This window comes from Podarcis melisellensis (genome assembly GCF_964234715.1).
Source record: "Podarcis melisellensis genome assembly, chromosome: 12".
Taxonomy (NCBI): Eukaryota; Metazoa; Chordata; class Lepidosauria; order Squamata; family Lacertidae; genus Podarcis; species Podarcis melisellensis.
The window spans coordinates 60,296,972-60,317,703 of NC_138544.1; the positions used below are offsets into that span (position 1 = coordinate 60,296,972).

General features: G+C 53.9%; 1 protein-coding gene across 3 annotated transcripts in view; it reads right to left on the bottom strand.

The window, feature by feature from the left end:
- Positions 1–20,732, bottom strand: part of AGAP3 (ArfGAP with GTPase domain, ankyrin repeat and PH domain 3) — a 99,092-nt gene that overhangs the window by 66,032 nt on the left and 12,328 nt on the right. The window contains exon 1 of one of the 3 annotated variants that reach the window (XM_081931532.1): positions 508–1,351. The exons of the other annotated variants lie outside the window; for them this stretch is intronic. Within the exon in view, the coding sequence (XP_081787658.1) occupies positions 508–1,336 (829 nt within the window). The 5' untranslated portion in view covers positions 1,337–1,351. Of the gene's footprint in view, positions 1–507; positions 1,352–20,732 lie in introns of those variants that run through there. 3 annotated transcript variants of the gene reach the window in all.

Sequence of the window (20,732 nt, forward strand, 5' to 3'; positions counted from 1 at the left end):
TCAAATGGAAACCAGCAACCAGGATTCGAACTCAAGCCTGGGGTTTCCAGCAACTGGGATTCAGGTGCATTGCTGCCTATGACTGTAGAGGCAGAACAGAGCCGGTAGATATTAAAAGCTGCCTCCGCCATGAATTCTTTTACAGCCATCCCTGTCTCTTGTGGCAGGGAGTTCCACAGTTTAACTTTATTAAACTGACCAGCCAACCTCTGCTTCAATGGTCAGATGGGAGAGACAAGGGTTCAAATCCACCAGCTCAGCCATGAAGTGGCCAGTCACTCCCTCAGTGCCCAGCCTACCTGGCAGGCCTGGTGTGTGTGTGTGTGTGAGGGGGGAGGAATAAGCAGACCACCCCCAGCTGCATGGAGAAAGGAGTGGGATACATATGCAACAAAGAAATCAATTAAATATAATACCGTCCACCTCCCCAGACCCCCCACCAAAGAAGATCACAGCCTTGGTGCTACTTCAGCGGTGTCCCCCCCCCCGGCTTTTCTCCGTCCTTACCGGGCGCCCTCCCGCTGCTGCGGCGACTCCCCACCGAGACGAGGACGGGCTCGGCCCCCGGGAGGCTCCAGAGGGCGCTGGCGGGGCTGGCGCGGGGGTCGAGGGGGCTGAAGGAGCGGCCCGCGCAGCGCTCTCGGCGCCGGAGGCGGCCCGCCAGCAGCTTCCAGAGGCTGCCTCCTCCGCCGCCGCCGTCGGGGCGCGCCCGGTCCCCGCGGGGCTGCGCGGCGTCGGGGTAGAGCAGGTCGCGCTTGCTGGGGAACGTGTGCAGGGAGCTGGCGTCGCCCTCGCTGCGGGTGCGGAGGCGCGCGGGGCGCAGCAGGCCGGAGCCCGAGCGGTGCAGCTCGTGGCCGCGGCGCAGGCGGAAGCTGAAGCTCTTGCGCAGCGAGCTGAGGCCCTTGCGCGCCCCGTCGGCGCGGGCGCCGAACAGGTTCCAGCGCCGGCTGCCCCACAGCGAGCCGCCGCGCAGGAACCCCCCGGGCTCCGTCGGGGGCGCCTCGGGCGGCGGGAAGGCGGCGCTGGCCGGGCGCGGCGGCGCGCCTTCGTCGTCGGGCCGTCGGGGCGAGCGGAGGCGCAGGAAGTCCAGGAAGCCGCTGCGCGCTCGCGTCGGGGGCCGGGCGGCTCCGAGGGGACCCACGCTCAGCCCGTTGCCCACCGAGCAGAGGCTCTTGGGGCGCTGGCGCTGGCGCTCGGCCGCCTTGAGGGCCGCCTGGACGGCGGGCACGCCTTGCAGGTCCAGCGACTCGCACACGCTGACGGCGCGGCGCGGGCACGCGCGGGGGGTTCCCGGCGGGCGGCCCGCTTCACGCCAGCGCCAGCCCTCGGCAGCCATCCTCGACGGCGCGCCCTGGCCGGCTGCTGCCGCTGCTGCACATCCCCGCGGGGCTCACGGCCGGGCCCCGGCGGCCCCGCGCCCCATGCCGCCGCCGCGTCCGCGCTGGCCTGGCCCCGTCGCTGGCAGAGCCTCCTCTGGCTCGCGCATCGCAGCCCGCGCCAGGCAGCGACGTGCCCGGGCCTGGCCCCGACAGCGCCTCGCAAACTCTGGCGCGGATCCCGCCCTGCCCGGAGCGGAGGCCCGACGGCGCGCAGCTGGGAAGGCGGCCTCGCCCAAGACGGAGCGGGCCGGCAGCGGCGCGGCTCCCACGGCGGGGCCGAGGAAGAGGGCGAGCCGTCGGGCCACCCAGCCCTGGGGCGCGGAGGGGCCAGCCGAAAGGCAAACCCGGGCTCGGCCGCCTGGGAGGCTGCGGGCCAGATCCACTCCAGAAAGGCTCGCTGTGGGGCCAGTTCTGGAGGCTCCAAACCCGGCCCCCGAGCTCGGGCCTCTGCCAGGAGGGACGGGCACCCATTAGCCCCCACCCCCAAACCCAGCCCCAGACCTTCCGAACCCCCGAACCGTTTCTTTCCTAATGCAACAGCACCCTCTGCTGGACCGTCGAGGCCCAGCCCGCAGCCCGGCCAGCTCTGCGCAAAGATAAGGCCCCCCAGGTCAAGGAAAGGTTAATCCAGCAGCCCAGAGGCCTTTCCTCTGGCGAGGGGCTGTCACTCACCTGGGACCGTCTGCACACAAAAGAGCCTCCTGCTCTGGAGGGCAGGACTCGAACCCATGGCTTCAAGTTACAAGCATTGAGATTCCGACTAAACATCAGGAAGACCTTTCTGACAATAAGAGAGCTGTCCGGCAGTGGAAGAGTCTCCTTTGGGAGGCTGTGGCCTCTCCTTCCTTGGAGGTTTTGAAGCAGAGATCGGACAGCCATCTGTCATGGGTGCTTGAGCTGAGATTCCTGCCTTGCAGGGGTTGGACTAGATGACCCCTGGGGGTCCCTTCTAGGTATACAATTCTGTGAAAGCAGGGCGCTCTGCCACCAAGCGTGGCTTCTGCCAAGAGTCAGCACATGGAAGCTTCTGGGTGCAAGAGGTGAAGGGGGAAGGACAGCTGTCTCTGCCTCCACTGAGGAGCAACATCTTTGGCTCAGCTTCCACCAGAAGAACCCCCTGCACACGAGTAATAGCATAGCAGTTACAGGTACCACATAATCTTTTAGCGTGATCTTGGCACCTGCACTTTGGAACTCCCTGCCTATTGATAGCAAGCAGGTGCCTTTACTGCAATCTTTCTGGCACCTGCTAAAAACATTTGTATTTGGATAAACCTTCCAGTTGCTTAGGAAGCTAATGTGAGCTTTACTGGGGGGTTTTGTCTGTTGTTATTTTAACTCTTTGAAAGTTCTAAATCTTTCCTATTTTATTTATGAGATTGGGGTTGATTTGTTTTTCCCAGCAACTGGTGTATAACATTTAGGAAATAAAATAGCCCCCAGGCAGAAGCTCACAGCCTCCCTTTATACTGACAGCCGCAGATCCGCCTGCCAGGCTCCCTTGGCACACGCTGGGCATTGGTGGCCAATCTGAGGTTTGCAGGAGGTGGCACACGCCATTTCCTACCCACCGGAAGCTGCCACGTAGAGCTGGCTTGTTGGATCCCCGGCCAACGTCCACACAGAGCCGCGCAAGTTCCTCCCCTCAGACTTTGCCGCTTTGCGTGTGAAAGTCCAGCCTGCCTTTGGCCGGGAGAGGCGGCCTCTGAAGGGGCACAGAGGCCCAGCGACCCATCCAGGTTCGGGAAAAGTGGGTCACTCCTGGAGCCCCTTCACAGAGACTCAGCCCACTGGAGTGACTCTGATTCTCAAGCCGTTATTGGCATACGTACAGTGGTACCTTGGATCACAAATCTGATTCGTTCTGGAGGTCCATTCTTAACCTGAAACTATTTTTAACCTGAGGTATTCTCCCATTGCTCGGTCCCAGCTCCTGCCAACCTAGCACGTCAAAGTGCAAGTAGATAAATAGGTACAGCTCTGGCGGGAAGGTAAACGGCGTTTCCGTGCGCTGCTCCAGTTTCGCCAGAAGCGGCTTGGTCATGCTGGCCACATGACCCGGAAGCTGTACGCCGGCTCCCTCGGCCACTAAAGCGAGATGAGCGCCACAACCCCAGAGTCGTCTGCGACTAGACCCTAACGGTCAGGGGTCCCTTTACCTTTACATTTACCACTTTAGCTAATGGGACCTCCCACTGCCACCGCACCGCTGCTGCATGAATTCTATTCTCATCCTGAAGCAAAGTTCTTAACCCGAGGTCCTATTTCTGGGTTAGGGGAGTCTGTAACCTGAAGCATCTGTAACCCGAGGTACCACTGTACAAGATTCCAGGAGGGTTCAATACAAATACAAAAACATCCCATAAAAATACCCTGCATCTGACCCTCAAGTTAGTGCCATCTAGCATTCACAAATCCTCACTGCAGGTTGCAGAAACTTGGCTACTACCTCCATCCTGAGTAAACATAAGGCAGGCTACCTTGCAGTTGTCCAAATTCCACTCCCTGATAGCAACCAACTGATGAATAAACATAGATCGAACTGTCCGATACCAGGGTCAGTGCAAAAGAACATGCAAGACTGATTCCATTTGTCTCTGTCCAGAGAGGCACATTCTTCCTGCCAGTGCTGTTTTCTGGAATCTCCCCTGCAGCGCTGCTGAGGGCAAGCCTCAGCAGTCTCATCGGCATCTTGGCCCTGTGTCCATTTGGGTTGGTCCAAGGGGAGAGAAAAGTCGGCCCAGGCTTCTCACCTCACACAGTCCCCAGACTTGTCCAGGTGTTCTTCCCAGCTTGGCTGCCAAGTTATTGTACTCTGTGGTTTTAACAATCTGCGTTGGATTATCTCAAACATGCAATTTTCGGACAAGCCGCACAAGGTCCTCTGGTGAGATTCCTCTCCTTCTCTCTCTCATTTTATTCTCAATCCCACTTAACCATCCCGATGGTTGGTATTTGGCTAACATGTCCGTAACCAGGCTATTAGGTTCAGCCCCGCAATGCAGCCACATTCGAGGCACAGGCACAGGACAGCGTAGGGGACACCATTTGGTACATCAAAAATTGATTGAAGGATAATAAAACCTGTCTAATGGCAGCAAAGTCCACAGAGCAGCTTTGCAGCCGCAGGGGCCTTGCAAGATCTCTTCAGAAGCTGAGGAATCTGACCCTGTTGCTCTGCTCCAAATCTTGCTCCTGGCTGTCTCCCCGTAGAAAGCCCCCCAACACAGAGGCCCTGCTGTCTGCACCAGCCTGCAGTGGGGTAGATCAGTCAGCAGAGCCTGAGACTCCTCACCTCCTTACCTCTCTCGCCCTGATCTTGCCACTGTGATCCAAGCGACGGTCACCTCCAGACTGAATCATTGTAACTCGCTCTACGTGGGGCTGCCCTTGAGACCGACCCAGAAAATCCAGCGGGTGCAGAATGCCGCAGTGAGACTCCTTACGGGGTCCTCACCGCGGGATCACATTCACCCGGTGCTCTACCAGCTGGAGTACAGGATCAGGTTTAAAATGCTGGTTCTAAACTTTAAAGCCCTATAGGGCCTAGGACCCTTGTACCTATGGGACTGCCTCTCCTGGTATGTCCCACGGGGGACCTTATGGTCTTCAAACAAAAACATCTTGAAGGTCCCAGGCCACAGGGAGGTTAGGCTGGCCTCAACCAGAGCCAGGGCTTTTTCGGCTGTGGCCCCGATCTGGTGGAACGCTCTGTCCCAAGAGACCAGGGCCCTGCGGGACTTGACATCTTTCCGCAGGGCCTGCAAAACGGAGCTGTTCCACCAGGCCTTTGGCCAAGGCACAGCCTGACCCCTTCCTTTGGCAATCCTCATAGAACTCTAGCCCAATGGTTGCTATGAATTTGATTCTGAATTGATTATAGAATGAATTGATTTTAGAACGTATTTAAATTAACTGATTGTTATTTTATGTAAATGGTGTTTTTTTTACTGTTGTTAGCCGCTCTGAGCCCGGCCTTAGCTGGGGAGGGCGGGATATAAATAAAATTTTATTATTATTATTTATTATTATATCATGGTCACGGGTTCAAGCCACACGCTGGGCAAAAGATTCCTGCATTGCAGGGGCTGGAGCAGCCGATCTCCCCGGTCTCTTCCAACCTGTACAATTCTGTGGTGGCCACTGGAGGGCAGCCGAGGCCACTTGGAGGAAGGATCTGAGCTTTTCCTTTGCCTTCTGGTTTCTGGGCCAGAGTTCAGCAGGTCAGCAGAGATCTCTGGGACCCCAATCCGCCCCCCCCCTCTTGCAACAAAGCCTGCCTCATCAAGGGCATCCATCATCTGCGTGTGACACAGAAGTCGGGGCCACCACCTAGCCAGGTTTCTTAGCTGGGGAGTCCCTGCTCAGAGGCCCCTGCTGGCCCTCCAGCTCTGCCCTCCTGGGGGGAAGGGAGTGAGAAGGGTGCCCCAAAGCCCCCCTGAAGCCCCTGGGGCCACAGAGCCAGAGCTGCCTCAAGGAGCCCTCTTGACTCACTCAGCTGAGGAGAGCCCCCTCTCCTCCTTGGAAAGGCTTCGGAGTCACTGGGGGCTGCATCTTGTGGCAGTGAGTCCCACGAGCTGCAGACCCCGGCTGCTGTCTTCTGCAGTCTCTGCTGCTGCAACTGTGCAAAGCCCCATCAAGGCCTTTCAATATCGGCACCTGGATGGTGTATTCATTTGTAAAAAGACTTGTATGCCTGTGTGTCATGGACAAATGATCAAAGCAGTTTGCAGCAGTAAAACCAGACAAAAAAAGGTAGCAAGAAGGCATCAGTTCCCCATGGATTAACCCTGAGATTAAGGGTCTTCTGCTCTACCAGCTGAGCTACCCCTGTTTCCTTCTCTCTCCCACTTGCGTTGGGGGCATCCTGGGGGAGGGGCCCTCCCCATGTCCTGACTGAGGAGACGCTTTGAAAGGGGGAAGAGGAGCAAGAGGGGTTTCTCTTAGGGCTCCAGCCAGGAGACCAAGAGAAAGGCAAATTGGGAGTTGTAGAATCACAGAATAGAATCACAGAATTGCCAAAGAATAGATGCTTTTGAATTCTGGTGCTGGAGGAGACTCTTGAGAGTCCCCTGGACTGCAAAAAGATCCAGCCTCTCCATTCTGAAGGAAATCAGCCCTGAGTGCTCACTGGAAGGACAGATCCTGAAGCTGAGGCTCCCAGACTTTGGCCACCTCATGAGAAGAGAAGACTCCCTGGGAAAGACCCTGATGCTGGGAAAGACGGAGGGCCCAAGGAGAAGGGGACGACGGAGGACGAGATGGTGGGACAGTGTTCTCGAAGGTACAAACATGAGTTTGACGAAACTGCGGGAGGCAGTGGAAGACAGGAGGGCCGGGCGTGCTCTGGTCCAGGGGGTCACGAAGAGGCGGACACCACTAAACAACAACAACAGAATCCCAGAATGGCGCATGGGGAGGGACCCCGAGGGTCATCCAGCCCAACCCCTGCCAGGCAGGACTCCCAACTAGAGCGCCCATGACAGGCGCCCCCCCACCTCCGCTTCAAAGCCTCTGGTGAAGGTCTTTCGCGTGGGATCCACGTCCTACTCAAGAGTAGACCCATTGGGTGCTCTCAACTGCTGGTCCCCGGCTGATAATAGCAACGGGACTGAGTTGGGTCCCTTCATTTCAACGGGTCGCCTCTGAGCAGAACTGACTCAGCGCCCGGAAGCATGGGGGGGGGGAATCTGAGGACGGGGGGCCCAAGACCCTCCCCCCATCACAGGCGAGGGTGCCCCCCCCGTGCCAGGCTGCTGGCGCCTGGAGAAACGTCCGGGGGATTTGGGGGGGGGGGAGAGAGTGACGCCCGCCTGTCCGGACGTCAGTCGTGGATCCGGAGGGGCTGCGCAGTTGGGCTCGCGCGTCATTCGAGGACGGGGGGGGGGGACAGGAAAGAGCTCCGCCCCCGCACGCCCCTCCCCCTTCCAAGCCGCTCCGTCCGCCTTGCCCCCCCCCCGGCTGCATCTCTCCCCCCAAAGCCATCTCTCCCTCCTCGCAATGCAGAAAACCCGCCTGCGGAAGAACAGCCCTGCAAGCTCCGCTTATAGTGAACGGATCCCGGCGTCGCCGCCGAGTGAGGAGGGCTCCCCAAAGGGCATCTAGCCAGGAAGCGCAGCTCAGAGCCTCCTCTTCCAGGTCTGCCCTTCTGCCAGCTGCAATGGGGTCCTTCTGCTGTGCACCCATCCAGACATCACCCATCACCCTTCTGGTCACTGCTGAAACCCTCACTCCCCCCCCCCGCCTCTGCTCCAGCCCTTCATTAATTGCACTCCTCCTGCAAGTGACCTCACAATCCCACCCCACCCACGTCACCAGATTATTATTATTATTATTATTATTATTATTATTAGTATTCCTCTGCCTTTTTCTCTGACAGGTACTCAAGGCAGCTCACAGATAAAATAAGAACAGCTAAAGACATTGGGGGGGGGATGAATAAAAACAAATAAACATTGATAGAATTAAAACTATCTATATAATAAGAATAGCACAGCACCAGCCCTGATGAAATATGGAAATATTGTGAGACTTGGGGTTGCTTTGATGTTCAGGCTGTGGGAAGTAGCAAAATTAGAATTAAATTCAGAATTGGATTTGTTTTTATGTTAGTTTTTAATTTTTATTGGATTATGATTTGATATACTAATTGGACGTTTTTATTGGAATATTAATAAACGCTTTAACAAAAAAGAAAAAGAAAAAGTGGCCTACTTTGCAGGGCTGGCGTAAGCTGCCCTCTCTCAGCCACCTGCAAGATGGGCCAGGCTGCATTGGCATCAACAGTGCATTTTAAACGTTTACAGACTTAGAAGATTTTATTTTGGCATATGAAGTGCTACCCGGGTCTGCGCTCAAATGCTGGATCCCAGAGCTGAATCTCTGCAAGGCAGGAAGCAGAAAGACCAGCAGAAAAGGCTTGAGGAATGTGTGTTTTGCTCTGGCTTTCCCTGTGTCTATTGGCTGGATCCCTCTTCCCAGATGCCAGTCATTGCTATGACTCTCTCACTGGCTGGAAATGCCAGAGAGGCGGGAGTAGCTGAGTTTCCCCGCAGAAGCAAGGAGGATGAAGGGGGTTGTTGCTCAGGAAGGAGGAAAGAGCCACATTCCATGCGCAGACCCACGTGGTGAGGAGGAGAACACTTTGCAACGACAGCCCAGCATTTGTTCCCAGTTAATGACAGGGTTAGGTGTAAATCTGCCCATCTGAGGCAGCAGGTCCAGCGCATGCCATCCTGTGATGCCTTCACTTCCGAGCAGCCGATCACACACGTGTGAATGTCTGCAGACATGCGCCCAAACATGCGCACTCTGGCATGCAAGGCAATTTCCGGGAGTCCAGCCTCCTCCCTGGCCTGATCTGGCAACCAACACATGATTATTGATGATCAAGAAGCTCGTTTTTCCGAGCTCTTATGCACAGGGTGCAGATGTGAAAATAAAGGGCTTTCGAGCATTTATTCCACCATTTCAGACAGGTGTTAAATCTCACAGAAGTGCCTGGAAAAGGGGAAACAGGTGCCCCACAAAGAGCCCCCCCCATTTGCCTGGTAGAGCATCAAATGCGTCACTGGCAATGCATTAGAACCGATCAGAGAAAGACCTTCACGCAGGGCAGAGTCAGACAGTGGAACTCCCTGCCACTGGAAGAAGTGATGGCTTCAACCAACCTGGTTGGCTTTAGAAGAGGGTTATACAAATTCCTGGAGGAGGAGGAGAGGGCTAGGGGTGGCGACTGACCTCAAGGGCTCTACTCTGCCTCCACAGAGTCAGCCATGCTTCTGAATCCCAGAACTTAAGACGCCACAGGAGGGGAGAAAGAGGTTCTTGCACTCAAATCCTGCTCCAGGCCAGGAGAGGAGTTCATATCTGTCTCCTAAAGGCAACTTCAGAACAAATCCTGCTTGCAGGTTCTCCGTAATGGGCATCTGGTCGGTGACAGTAAGAACTCGAGGGTGTTGGACTAGACGAGTCCATGGCCTCATCTAGCAGGCTCTTCTTACAGAATCAGAGTTGGAAGGGTCCCTGAGGGTCATCTAGCCCAACCCCCTGCAATACAGGAATATTTTGCTCAACCTGGGACTCAAACCCATGACCCTGAGATTGAGAGTCTCTATGGATGGAGCTATCTGCTATGTCTTCAAAAGCATCTTAAAAAGCAGAGACATCACCTTCCAACAAAGGTCCATATAGTTCAAGCTATGGTTTTCCCAGTAGTGATGTATGCAGTTTAAGTAGCGGTTATCAAGCCGCTTCCTACAATCCATCTTTAGATGCTGCCAATATGGCCAACTATCTTGAAAGACCTACACTGGCTCCCAGTACGTTTCTGAGCACAATTCAAAGTGTTGGTGCTGACCTTGAAAGCCCTAAATGGCCTTGGTCCAGTATACCTGAAGGAACGTCTCCACCTCCATCATTCTGCCTGGACACTGAGGTCCAGCTCCGAGGGCCTTCTGGCAGTTCCCTCACTGTTCCCAACCAGGCAGAGGGCCTTCTCGGTAGTGGCGCCTGCCCTTTGGAACGCCCCACCACCAGATGTCAAAGAGAAAAATAACCACCAGACTTTTAGAAGACATCTAAAAGCAGCCCTGTTTAGGGAATATTTTAATGTTTAATAGGTTATTGTATTTTAGTGTTTTGTTGGAAGCCCCCTAGAGTGGCTGGGGGGGGACTTCTTCTTCTTCTTCTTCTTCTTCTTATTATTATTGAAGTGAGAGCTGGACCATAAAGAAGGCTGATTGCCGAAGAATGGATGCTTTTGAATTCTGGTGCTGGAGGAGACTCTTGAGAGTCCCATGGACTGCAAGAAGCTCAAACCTCTCCATTCTGAAGGAAATCAGCCCGGAGTGCTCACTGGAAGGACAGATCCTAAAGCTGAGGCTCTAAGACTTCATGAGAAGAGAAGACTCCCTGTAAAAGACCCTGATGTTGGGAAAGATGGAGGGCACAAGGAGAAGGGGAAGACAGAGGACGAGATGGTGGGACAGTGTTCTCGAAGCTACCAGCATGAGTTTGACCAAACTGCGGGAGGCAGTGGAAGACAGGAGTGCCTGGCGTGCTCTGGTCCAGGGGGTCACCAAGAGTCGGACACGACTAAACGACTCAACAACCACATCTGCTATGTTCTTACGAAAACCACAGGAGGGGAGAAGACTTGTACCCGTTAGGGATTTCCCTTGGGGCAACTGGCTGGCCGTTGTGGGAACAGGGGGCTGGGCTGCGTGGGCCCAATCCAGCAGGCACCTATGAAGGTCTACATCATTGCGCGGCCACAAGCTCCTCGATGGGGATGGTGGGAATGTGAGAACTCTCAGCCTTGAACCAGAGAGGCTGCTCCACACGGCCCAGACCCTTGTTCCCGGGGCTGTCGGGATGCGGTGCAAGGCCTTTCCAGAATGGGGGGGGGGGCTCTCTGTTTCCCGGGAAGTAAAGTGGGGGGGTCGTTGAACAGGGCTGGCATAAGAGACAAAAGGGGTTGGGATACGTGGGCGAGTCTGTGACCTATTTGAGGCTCCCCCCCCCCACTTGCAGAGACTGCTCAGACACCTGACTCAGCCTGCAAAAGTGTGCTGGGGGCGTTATTTGTAAATATCTCCTCCCCCCCCTTTTGCTTGGGTTGCTGAGTCACCTCATCTGGGTCACCCGGCTCAGCCAGCTGTGGCTTCTCAGTGGGGGCCAAGCCCACAGCTGAGCCACCAAGTCAGGACCCCATTTGCTGGTGGGCAAAGAGAGGAGGACTCTGTGAGGAAGGCTGGGGAGGAGCCCAGGAAAAGGGGGGTTCACCTGGAGATCCAAGCACGGGGGGGGGCAGATGGGGGGGAAGGCTTGGGGGGCACCTGGCACCCAGGTTCACTTTCCTCCCTGAAGGCAGATGGAAAGATATTTGCAGAGGCGGCGAAGGGGCTGGGGGGGGAGGGGAGATGCAGAGCCAGAAGAGGCAGGTGGGGGAGGAGCGTGACCCCCCCTCCGGAAAAGCAGGAATTCCACGAGGCAGTCTGTGCATGAGAGGCTAGGCGCTTCCCCTAGAGTGGAAGCCAGGGCCCAGCACACCGTTCGCCACAGGACAGCCTATAGATGGAGGGGCACATGCAGTGGTGGTCAGAGGCTCCCCGAGGCTGAGAGGGACCAAAAGTGCACAGAGGCAACATGTCGTCTGGGGACCTGCCTGGCCTTAGAATAACAGCAACAACAACAACAACAATTATTATTATTATTATTAATACGCCGCCCATCTGGCTGAGTTTCCCCAGCCACTCTGGAAGGCTCCCAATCGAGTGTTAAAAACAATACAGCACTAAATAGTAAAAACTTCCCTAAACCGGGCTGCCTTCAGATGTCTTCTAAATGTCATATAGTTGTTTATTCCCTTGACATCTGGTGGGAGGGCGTTCCACAGGGCGGGCGCCACCACCGAGAAGGCCCTCTGCCTGGTTCCCTGTAACCTCACTTCTCACAGGGAGGGAACCACCAGAAGGCCCTTGGAGCTGGACCTCAGTGTCCGGGCAGAACGATGGCGGTGGAGATGCTCCTTCAGGTATACACAGTGGCATAGCGTGGGTTGTCAGCACCCAGGGCAAGGCAAGTAATTTGCGCCCCCTAACCCATGGATTTGTGCCCCCTAACCCTAACCCCCAGATGTTGCGCCTGGTGCGGCCAGCCCCCCCTGCACCCCCCACGCTACGCCACTGTGTATACAGGACCAAGGCAAAGAATTGTAAAGTTTGGAGGGACCCTGTGGGTCATCTAGTCCAACCCCCTGCTATAGCAGGAATCACAACTCCAGAGACCCTGGCGGGTGGCCACCCGGCCTCTGCTTAATAACCTCCAACGAAGGAGAGTCCACCGTCTTCCGGGGAGTTGAAGAGCAGAAGCAGACAGCCGGCTATGCAGACGCCTTGGACCCCGGCCTCCCCTGGGCAACTGAGGGGCTCCTGCCTGGCAGAAGAGGAGCTGCCCCCCGTGGGAAGAAGCACACTGCTTGGCAGGGGCATCTCAGGCCTTTCAACAAGAGAGGGATTTAGACTGGCCAAATCCCAGAGGCAAGAAGGAGCAGGAGAGTGGAAGCAGCGAGCAGATAATTGCAAGCAAAGGCAGAACAATGCGCTGAGTCTTTGTTCTCAGTTCTTCCTTATGTCTCCCCTTCTGAGTCTGGGATGGCCTTGAAACAAAGGTAACCAAATTCAGACAGGTGACGAGTGACCCCAGAGGTCCAAGGTGCTTGCTGGGCTGCATCTCCTCTAGACTACTGCAAGGCGCTGGCTCTGGGGCCTCTGCTGCAGAAGTCTGGGGAGCTGCAGTTGGCGCAAAAGGACACAGGAAAAATAGTTGCCCATGGGGGGGGGGGTGCTATGACATGAACACGCTGCGTTCCTGGCCCCGTGAAACTCCTTTCTCAGAGGGGCTTCCCTGGCACCGACTGCATTCCCTTTCTGTGGTCCCTGGAGCCGAATTGCCCAGGGGCAAAAAGCAGATCTTGGTGTTTTTTTTCTTTTAGAAAGAGGGTGTTGAAATGAAGCCGCTGATCGGCCAGCGATTGGGAGGGGAGATAAGGGACTCTAGCGATAAAAGGAGGCTGCCTGGGAGGGGGGAGGTAAAAGCACATGGATCCTCAGTATTTTTGCATTGGGTCACCCCAAATTCACCATCAGATCACATAGCATGTCCATGGCTATAACCTGCACCAAAAAATCACACATCCATTATTTCATGGGGCCGCAATGGTGCAAAAACGTGGTTACAAAACACGGATCCACATGGATCCTCAGGATTTTTGCATTGGGCTACCCCAAACTCACTGTCAAATCACATGTCTGTGGCCACAGCATGAACCACAAAAATCATACACCCACTGTTTTGTTCGGAAGGTTTTTTTCTTGTTTTCCCTCTCTAAAAACTAGGTGCGTCTTATGGTCAGGTGCGTCTTATGGAGTGAAAAATACAGTAAATAAAATTTATTGTTTTATTATTATTATTATTATTATTATTATTATTATTATTATTATTATTATTATTTCCATCAAGCCGTTTCCCTGTAGCATGGGGCTTCTACCTGCTGCCGTTTGTCCCTGACCTTGCGTGGCATTTCTTCCGATTCTCAGGCTGCGTCCGTTGCTCTGGGAAACGAGGCTGAAGAGCAGCTCCCGTTCAAATAAAAAACGGCAAAGAGGGGGAAAGCTGTCCCCCTGAACAGCGACCAGAAAACATTTTGCTCCCTGCAGGTCTGCGTGATATTGCAACCCCAAAGGCGACCCAAATCCATCTCCCTGCTTGCTGGCATCTCCCCGCTGCTGAAGGGAGGAGTCCGGCGGGCGCTTGCCCTTGCCCCCCCCCGGTCCTGGCAGCCCCTCTGCAAGGCAAGGCCAGCCGGGCATTGAGACCCAAAAGCTTCTGCAGGCAGTGGCTGAACGGGCAGAGTCTGCCTGGAACCTCAGGCGGGTTTATTAATAACAGCAGAATTTGGGGCTGCTCAGCCGAGTCTCTAAATCCCACCTGCTCTTCTGCAGGGATGCAAAATATTGCTCTGCCCAGGCGTATTTCAGAAGATACAGGTTGCACCCACTCCTTCCTTAATGGATTCAGATGACAAGGACCAGCCCTTTGGGATCCGGGTGGCATTTATCCTGAGGCAGGGAAGCTGCCAGAACTGGCGCCCACCAGAGCCCTTTCCGAGCCTCAAAGGGGACATTGTGTCCTCTCCTGGAGAACTTCTGCTGCAGCCTCCTTGTTTCTGCAGAGGCCACAGGCTGAGCTTCCGTCTCGCTTGGAAATCAGGAAACTGAGCCCCCGGCAACACGCCAAAGGCGCTTCCTTCCCATTTGCAGAACAAGTGTCAAGAGAAAGAGTCCCGTTTTGCTGTCGGAACAGGAGCAGCTGTCTGGGCACCACAGTTCAAGAAGGACACTGACAAACGTGTCCAGAGGAGGGCAACCAAAATGGTCAAAGGCCTGGAAACGATGCCTTATGAGGAACGGCTAAGGGAGCTGGGCATGTTTAGCCGGGAGAAGAGGAGGTTAAGGGGTGATATGATAGCCATGTTCAAATATATAAAAGGATGTCACATAGAGGAGGGAGAAAGGTTGTTTTCTGCTGCTCCAGAGAAGCAGACAGGGAGCAATGGATCCAAACTACAAGAAAGAAGATTCCACCTAAACATTAGGAAGAACTTCCTGACAGTAAGAGCTGTTCGACAGTGGAATTTGCTGCCAAGGAGTGTGGTGGAGTCTCCTTCTTTGGAGGTCTTTAAGCAGAGGCTTGACAACCATATGTCAGGAGTGCTTTGATGGTGTTTCCTGCTTGGCAGGGGGTTGGACTCGATGGCCCTTGTGGTCTCTTCCAACTCTATGATTCTATGATTCTAATTTGTTCCTCCTGGCGGATGAAGAGTCACGGCAGTCGTTCCCTTAAGCCATTTGCCACCTGCCTTTTGCAACCTGGCTAAACAGTGGGTCCCTGCAGCTGGTTTGGACCACAACTCCCATCAGCCCCTGCTTGACACAGCTCCACGGGGGTGGGGCAGCGGGTGGGAGCACAGTCAGGCTGGACTGGGGATGATGGGATTTGTAGTCCAGCTTGGAGGGTGCCAAGTTGGGGAAGGCAAGGCTAAGGAATTCCTGGGCTCCTGGAAGTTTCGCTGTTGTTGTTGTTGTTGTTTAGTCGTTTAGTCGTGTCCGACTCTTCGTGACCCCATGGACCAGAGAACGCCAGGCACCTCTGTCCTCCACTGCCTCCTGCAGTTTGGTCAAACTCATGCTGGTAACCTCGAAAACACTATCCAACCATCTCATCCTCTGCCGTCCCCTCCTTGTGCCCTCCATCTTTCCCAACATCAGGGTCTTTTCCAGGGAGTCTTCTCTTCTCATGAGGTGGCCAAAGTCTTTGAGCCTCAGCTTCAGGATCTGTCCTTCCAATGAGCACTCAGGGCTGATTTCCTTAAGAATGGATCGGCTTGATCTTCTTGCAGTCCATGGGACTCTCAAGAGTCTCCTCCAGCACCATAATTCAAAAGCATCAATTCTTGAGCAATCAGCCTTCTTTATGGTCCAGCTCTCACTTCCATACATCACTACTGGGAAAACCAGAGCTTTAACTATACGAACCTTTGTTGGCAAGGTGATGTCTCTACTTCTCAAGATGCTGTCTAGGCCTGTCATTGCCCTTCTCCCAAGAAGCAGGCGTCTTTTAATTTCGTGGCTGCTGTCACCATCTGCAGTGATCATGGAGCTGTTGTGGTTGTTACTAACTTGTGATTCTAGGTTCCAGGGAGCGTTGCAGCAGCAGCACAGGAAAATACAAGAAAGGCTAAAGAGCCCCCAGTTCCTTGCACATCCTTCCATGTATCCCCCCCCCCCCATCTGTAGACCTCCGGGTGGTTCACAACATAAAACTGCAGTATATAAAAAGTGGGGGATTTGAGGCCAGGTCTCCCAGACAGATGCTTTATAGTCAGATTTTAAATCTGCACCAGCTCATTCAGCACAGGACTTAAGAACCAGGCTCTGTGCAGAACTGGAAAATGTTTTACACCCCAAGGCTGCATATTTGACTGTGGAACAGGATCCCTCAGAAAGAGGTGGTCTCTCCTTGGCTGGAGGTTTTTAAGCACCGGTTGGATGGCCACCTGTCAAGGATACTTGAGACTGGGTTGGACTAGATGATCCTCAGGGGTCCCTTCAAAGTCGGCCATTCTAGGATTCTATTATTCTCCCCTGTCCCAGTTGGATACTTTATCACCAAACCTCCCTCCCTCCCTGCTGTATTGTTTTTAACACTCGATTGGGAGCCGCCCAGAGTGGCTGGGGAAACTCAGCCAGATGGGTGGGGTATAAATAAAATTACTACTACTACTACTACTACTACTACTATTATTATTATTGTTACTCAAGGAGACAGAGCTGGAAAATATTTTGCATCCCAAGGAACTGCACTCAAGTGGGAAAGTTAAGCAATATAATATATAATCCAAAACCAGTTTGAAGTCCGTATTGTGATATCGTGACCTGGCAATATACTGCAAATCTTGATGTGTGTGTTGGGCCTGGGATTCCTCCAGCCCTGCCTGCCTGGTCCCGCCCTGCTCTGCACTAGCGATGGAGAGGAAGGTCACCGCAGGACAGAGATCTTAAGCCCCGGTTGGCACTGCCAGATGGGCACACACGTCCCCTCGCCCCCTCCCCCCGCTCAGCGGTTTGCCTTTTGCTTCTGACCCCTGGGGAGCCTGGCAGGCGGGCGGAGAAGGTCAGGCAAGCTTCCTCTCCAGCTGTGAGCTTGCTGGCCAGATGTGCAGCAGCTCAGGCGGGCAAGAGACTCTGGTGGACTCTGCGGGTCAGGAAGGCACCGATCCTGCGAGGGCTGCAGGGCCCTGCCAGGTAGAAAAATGCAAGCTGGAATCTAGGAACCTTGGGGGCAGCCAATCTGTGGGGTAAAAGCCTGCTGGTTTGGGGAGAAGGGGGTTGCAGGAAGCGCCATGAGGGCAGGCAGCTCTACTAGCATAAACTGCAATGGATCCGCACCCAAGACCCCGATTTCTCTTAAGAAATCAGCCAGGAAGCTAAGAAGGCCAGTTGAGGATGAAGAACACAAGCAGAGTCTGCCAAATTAGGCCAGTGGCTCATCTCGTCCAGCCTCCTCTTCTCACAGTAGCCACCCAGATGCCCATTATGGGATACCCACAAGCAGGATTCGAACACAAGAGCCTCCTTCTCCCCTCCTGTGGCTTCCAGCAACTGGTATTCGGAAGCACTGCTGCCTCCAACTGTGGAGGGCAGAGCCAATAGCCCTTTCCTCCTCCCTGAACTTGTCCAATCCTCTTTTAAAGCCATCCCTGCCTCCTTGTGGCAGTGAGTTCCACCGTTTAACTCTGCACTGCATGAAGAACTTCCTTTTGTTTGTCCTGAATCTTCCAGCTTCATTGGACACCTGGCCCAGGAGCAGGTTCAAGGTGGGGCTCCCCACACACAAGAGAGACCCCCACACTCCACAGGCTGCCCTTCCCCTTGCCGGGGTTGAGCTAGATGACCCTCAGGGATCCCTTTCTGCTCTTCAATTCTATGAATCTGCTATTCTCCCTCCACAAGATGGAGACCTTCCTCGCTGGGTTTCCTAGGCAATGACAGAAGCCAAAGAGGCTCTGGGCTCTGGGGCCAAAAGGCTTTGCCAATTCCCACGTTCAGCTGCAGGACTGGGAAGCCTCCTCTCGCCTTTGGCAAGGAAAGGGGGACGCTCCGTGGGAAGAGGACAGAGGCAGATTTATGTTGGGGCTGTGGTGAGCCAGCAGGCCTTCAGGAGCAACCAAGAACCCGGTGGGTGGTGGGGAGTAGATGAATCGGAGAATTACAGCGTTGGGACCCCAGGGGTCATCCATCCCAACCACCTTCAATGCAGGAATCACACCTAAAACATCCAGGACAGACGGCTATCCAGCCTCTGTTGAAAAACACAAGATGAAGGAGACTCCAGGGGAGTCTGTTCCACTGCCCAACAGCTCTCCCTGTCTCAATGTTTACTTGCAATCTCCTTTCTTGTCATTGGAAGCCACGGGTTTGAGTCCTACCCTCTGGAGCAGGAGAAAACAAGCATGCTCCCTCTCCCATGTGACAGCCTTTAAGATATTTGAAGGTGGCTCTCGTATCTCATCTCAGTCTCCTCTTTTCCAGGCTCAACATACCCAGCTCCTTCAGCCGTTCCTCACCAGGCTTGCCTTCCAAATCCTCTGCCCACGTTCCAGCTTGCCACAGAGTAAGAGAATACGAGAGCTGGAAGGGAACCCCAGGGGTCATCTAGTCCAACCCACTGCGGGGCAGGAATCTCAGCTGAAACATCCCTTGTCCATATCCTTCTTAAATGGTGGTGCCCAGAACTGGGCACGGGACTCCAGGACAACCTGCTCTTGGGTGGGGGGCTTCGAAGCCTGACCAGCCTGGTCAGGACAGAGGAAAGGAAGCCCTTCTTCATGCAGCACATAAACTGTGGAACTCCCTGCCACTTGGGGCAGAGATGGCCACCAACTTGGAGGACTTTAAAAGAGGGTTAGGCAGATTCACGGAGGAGGAGAGAGCTGCCAGCGTCTCTTAGCCACCCTGGCACGGCTCTGCCAGGGGCCAGGAACACTTCTGAATCCCAGCTGCTGAAAAAAATGTTTAAAATAACCTTTTCTTAAAGAAAACCCCCAAAGCCTTCCTTGGAGGAATTCTAGGTGCCAAAATCGCAAGGGAGCAGGAAAGACGATCTGTGTTCACAACTACAGCTGTGCTGATGTTACTGGCCCAGAGATGGAAAGAAGATAAAGTCCAGAGAAGGCAGGCAGATCAAGTGGATGAATTATGCCGAAATGGCCAAAATGACCGGAAGAATCAGAAATCAGGAAGACCAAAATTTCAATAAGGAATGGGGAACATTTATAACCTATCACAAAAACCATTGCAAACAGTTAAAACCTTTAGTAGGATTGGAATACCACTCGTAGTTTAACGGTGAACTTTGGACACAATGGAGAGGTAAAAGATTTGGATTATCATAAAAGATGCAGGAGGAAATGATTAACAGTAGGAGCCACATTGCTCTTCTTGGGAGAAAAGCAATGACAAACCTAGACAGCATCTTAAAAAGCAGAGACATCGCCTTGCCGACAAAGGTCCGTATAGTTAAAGCTTCCCAGTAGTGATGTATGGAAGTGAGAGCTGGATGATAAAGAAAGCTGATCACCGAAGAATTGATGCTTTTGAATTCTGGTGCTGGAGGAGACTCTTGAGAGTCCCATGGACTGCAAGAAGATCCAACCTCTCCATTCTGAAGGAAATCAGCCCTGAGTGCTCACTGGAAGGACAGATCCTGAAGCTGAGGCTCCAAGACTTTGGCCACCTCATGAGAAGAGAAGCCTCCCTGGAAAAGACCTTGATATTGGGAAAGAGAAGGGGACGACAGAGGACGAGATGGCTGGACAGTGTTTTCGAAGCTACCAGCATGAGTTTGACCAAACTGTGGGAGGCAGCGGAAGACAAGAGGGCCTGGCGTGCTCTGGTCCAGGGGGTCATGAAGAGGCGGACACCACTAAACAACTAAACAACAACAGGACCCACAAAGGGCAGGAGGAGGGAATTCTGGGAAATTCCTGGGAATCTTACTTATATGTTTGATATGTGACTGTAAAGTTTTAATCTGAAAAACCAAATAAATATATGTATTGGGGGGGGGAGAGAACCCCAGTTGCTGGAAATTGTGGGATGGGAGAGAGCTCTTACATTCTGCTCCGCCTTGGGGAGTCTGGCTGGCCACTGCCCTGACACAGCAGGCTCTCCTTGGATTCCCAAATCGAGCCTCCATGGGCAGAGCCAGTCTACCTTGAAATGGCAGAGAGCAAGAGTGGGGAAAGGCTCCCCTTTGGAGGCATTTGGTTGGCCGCTGTGAGAAGAGGCTGGAGGGCTGGAGGAGCCACTGGCCGGATCCAGCTAAAGGCTTTCCTTGTTTTGCCTTTGTCCACACATAGTCAAGGAAGAGGGAGGGAGGAGTCCCTGGAAGGTGACAGGGTGACAGCCGTGCCTGTCCTCTGGCCCCCCCAGGGAGCCACCACTGGGGAAACCCAGGCGGAAGCCGCAAGAAGCCGCCCACAACCACCTGCGCAGCCCAACAACTTCCTGGTGCTGCCCGCAGAACTTCCTGCCTTCCTTCCTGCTGCTCTGAGACAGGCAGGGTCAGGCAGGCAGCGCCAGGGAGGTGGGCAAGGCATGCCCAGAAGGGCACTCCTAGGAGGAAGCCTCAAGGAATTCAGTAGTTTGGCAGAATCCACTGCGGGGACTCCAAAGAGCTCAAAGAATCATTGAAATTCAGGGCCAGAAGGGACCCAAGGATCATCTAGTCCAACCTCTCTCCAAACACCTCTGTTTCCTACATCTGAGAGCCAGGTCACTGTCTTTCTGAAGGTGAACCTCTTTTTAATATTGTATTTTAATATTGTATTGGAAGCCGCCCAGAGTGGCTGGGGAAACCCAGCCAGATGGGCAGGGTATAAAAAATAAATTATTATTATTATTATTATTATTATTATTATTATTATTATTATTATTATTATTATTATTATTATTTCAATACTCCCCCCTCCCTTTTCCCTATTTTTGGACAGGCATAAAATTGAGACTAATCTCTTTATTGCCAGATCCTGAAAGGGAGCTTTTAGCTGTGATTTTTGAATTGCAGGCGGTGGGACCAGATGGCCAATATCATGTTCCCCCTATACAAATCTAGGGTGCAACCACATTTGGAATAATACTATAATATTGTAGAGTTTGAAAATGTTCAGAAAAGGGCCACCCAAATAATTGAGGGGAGGGAGCAACTCCCTTAGAAAGAAATGTTGCA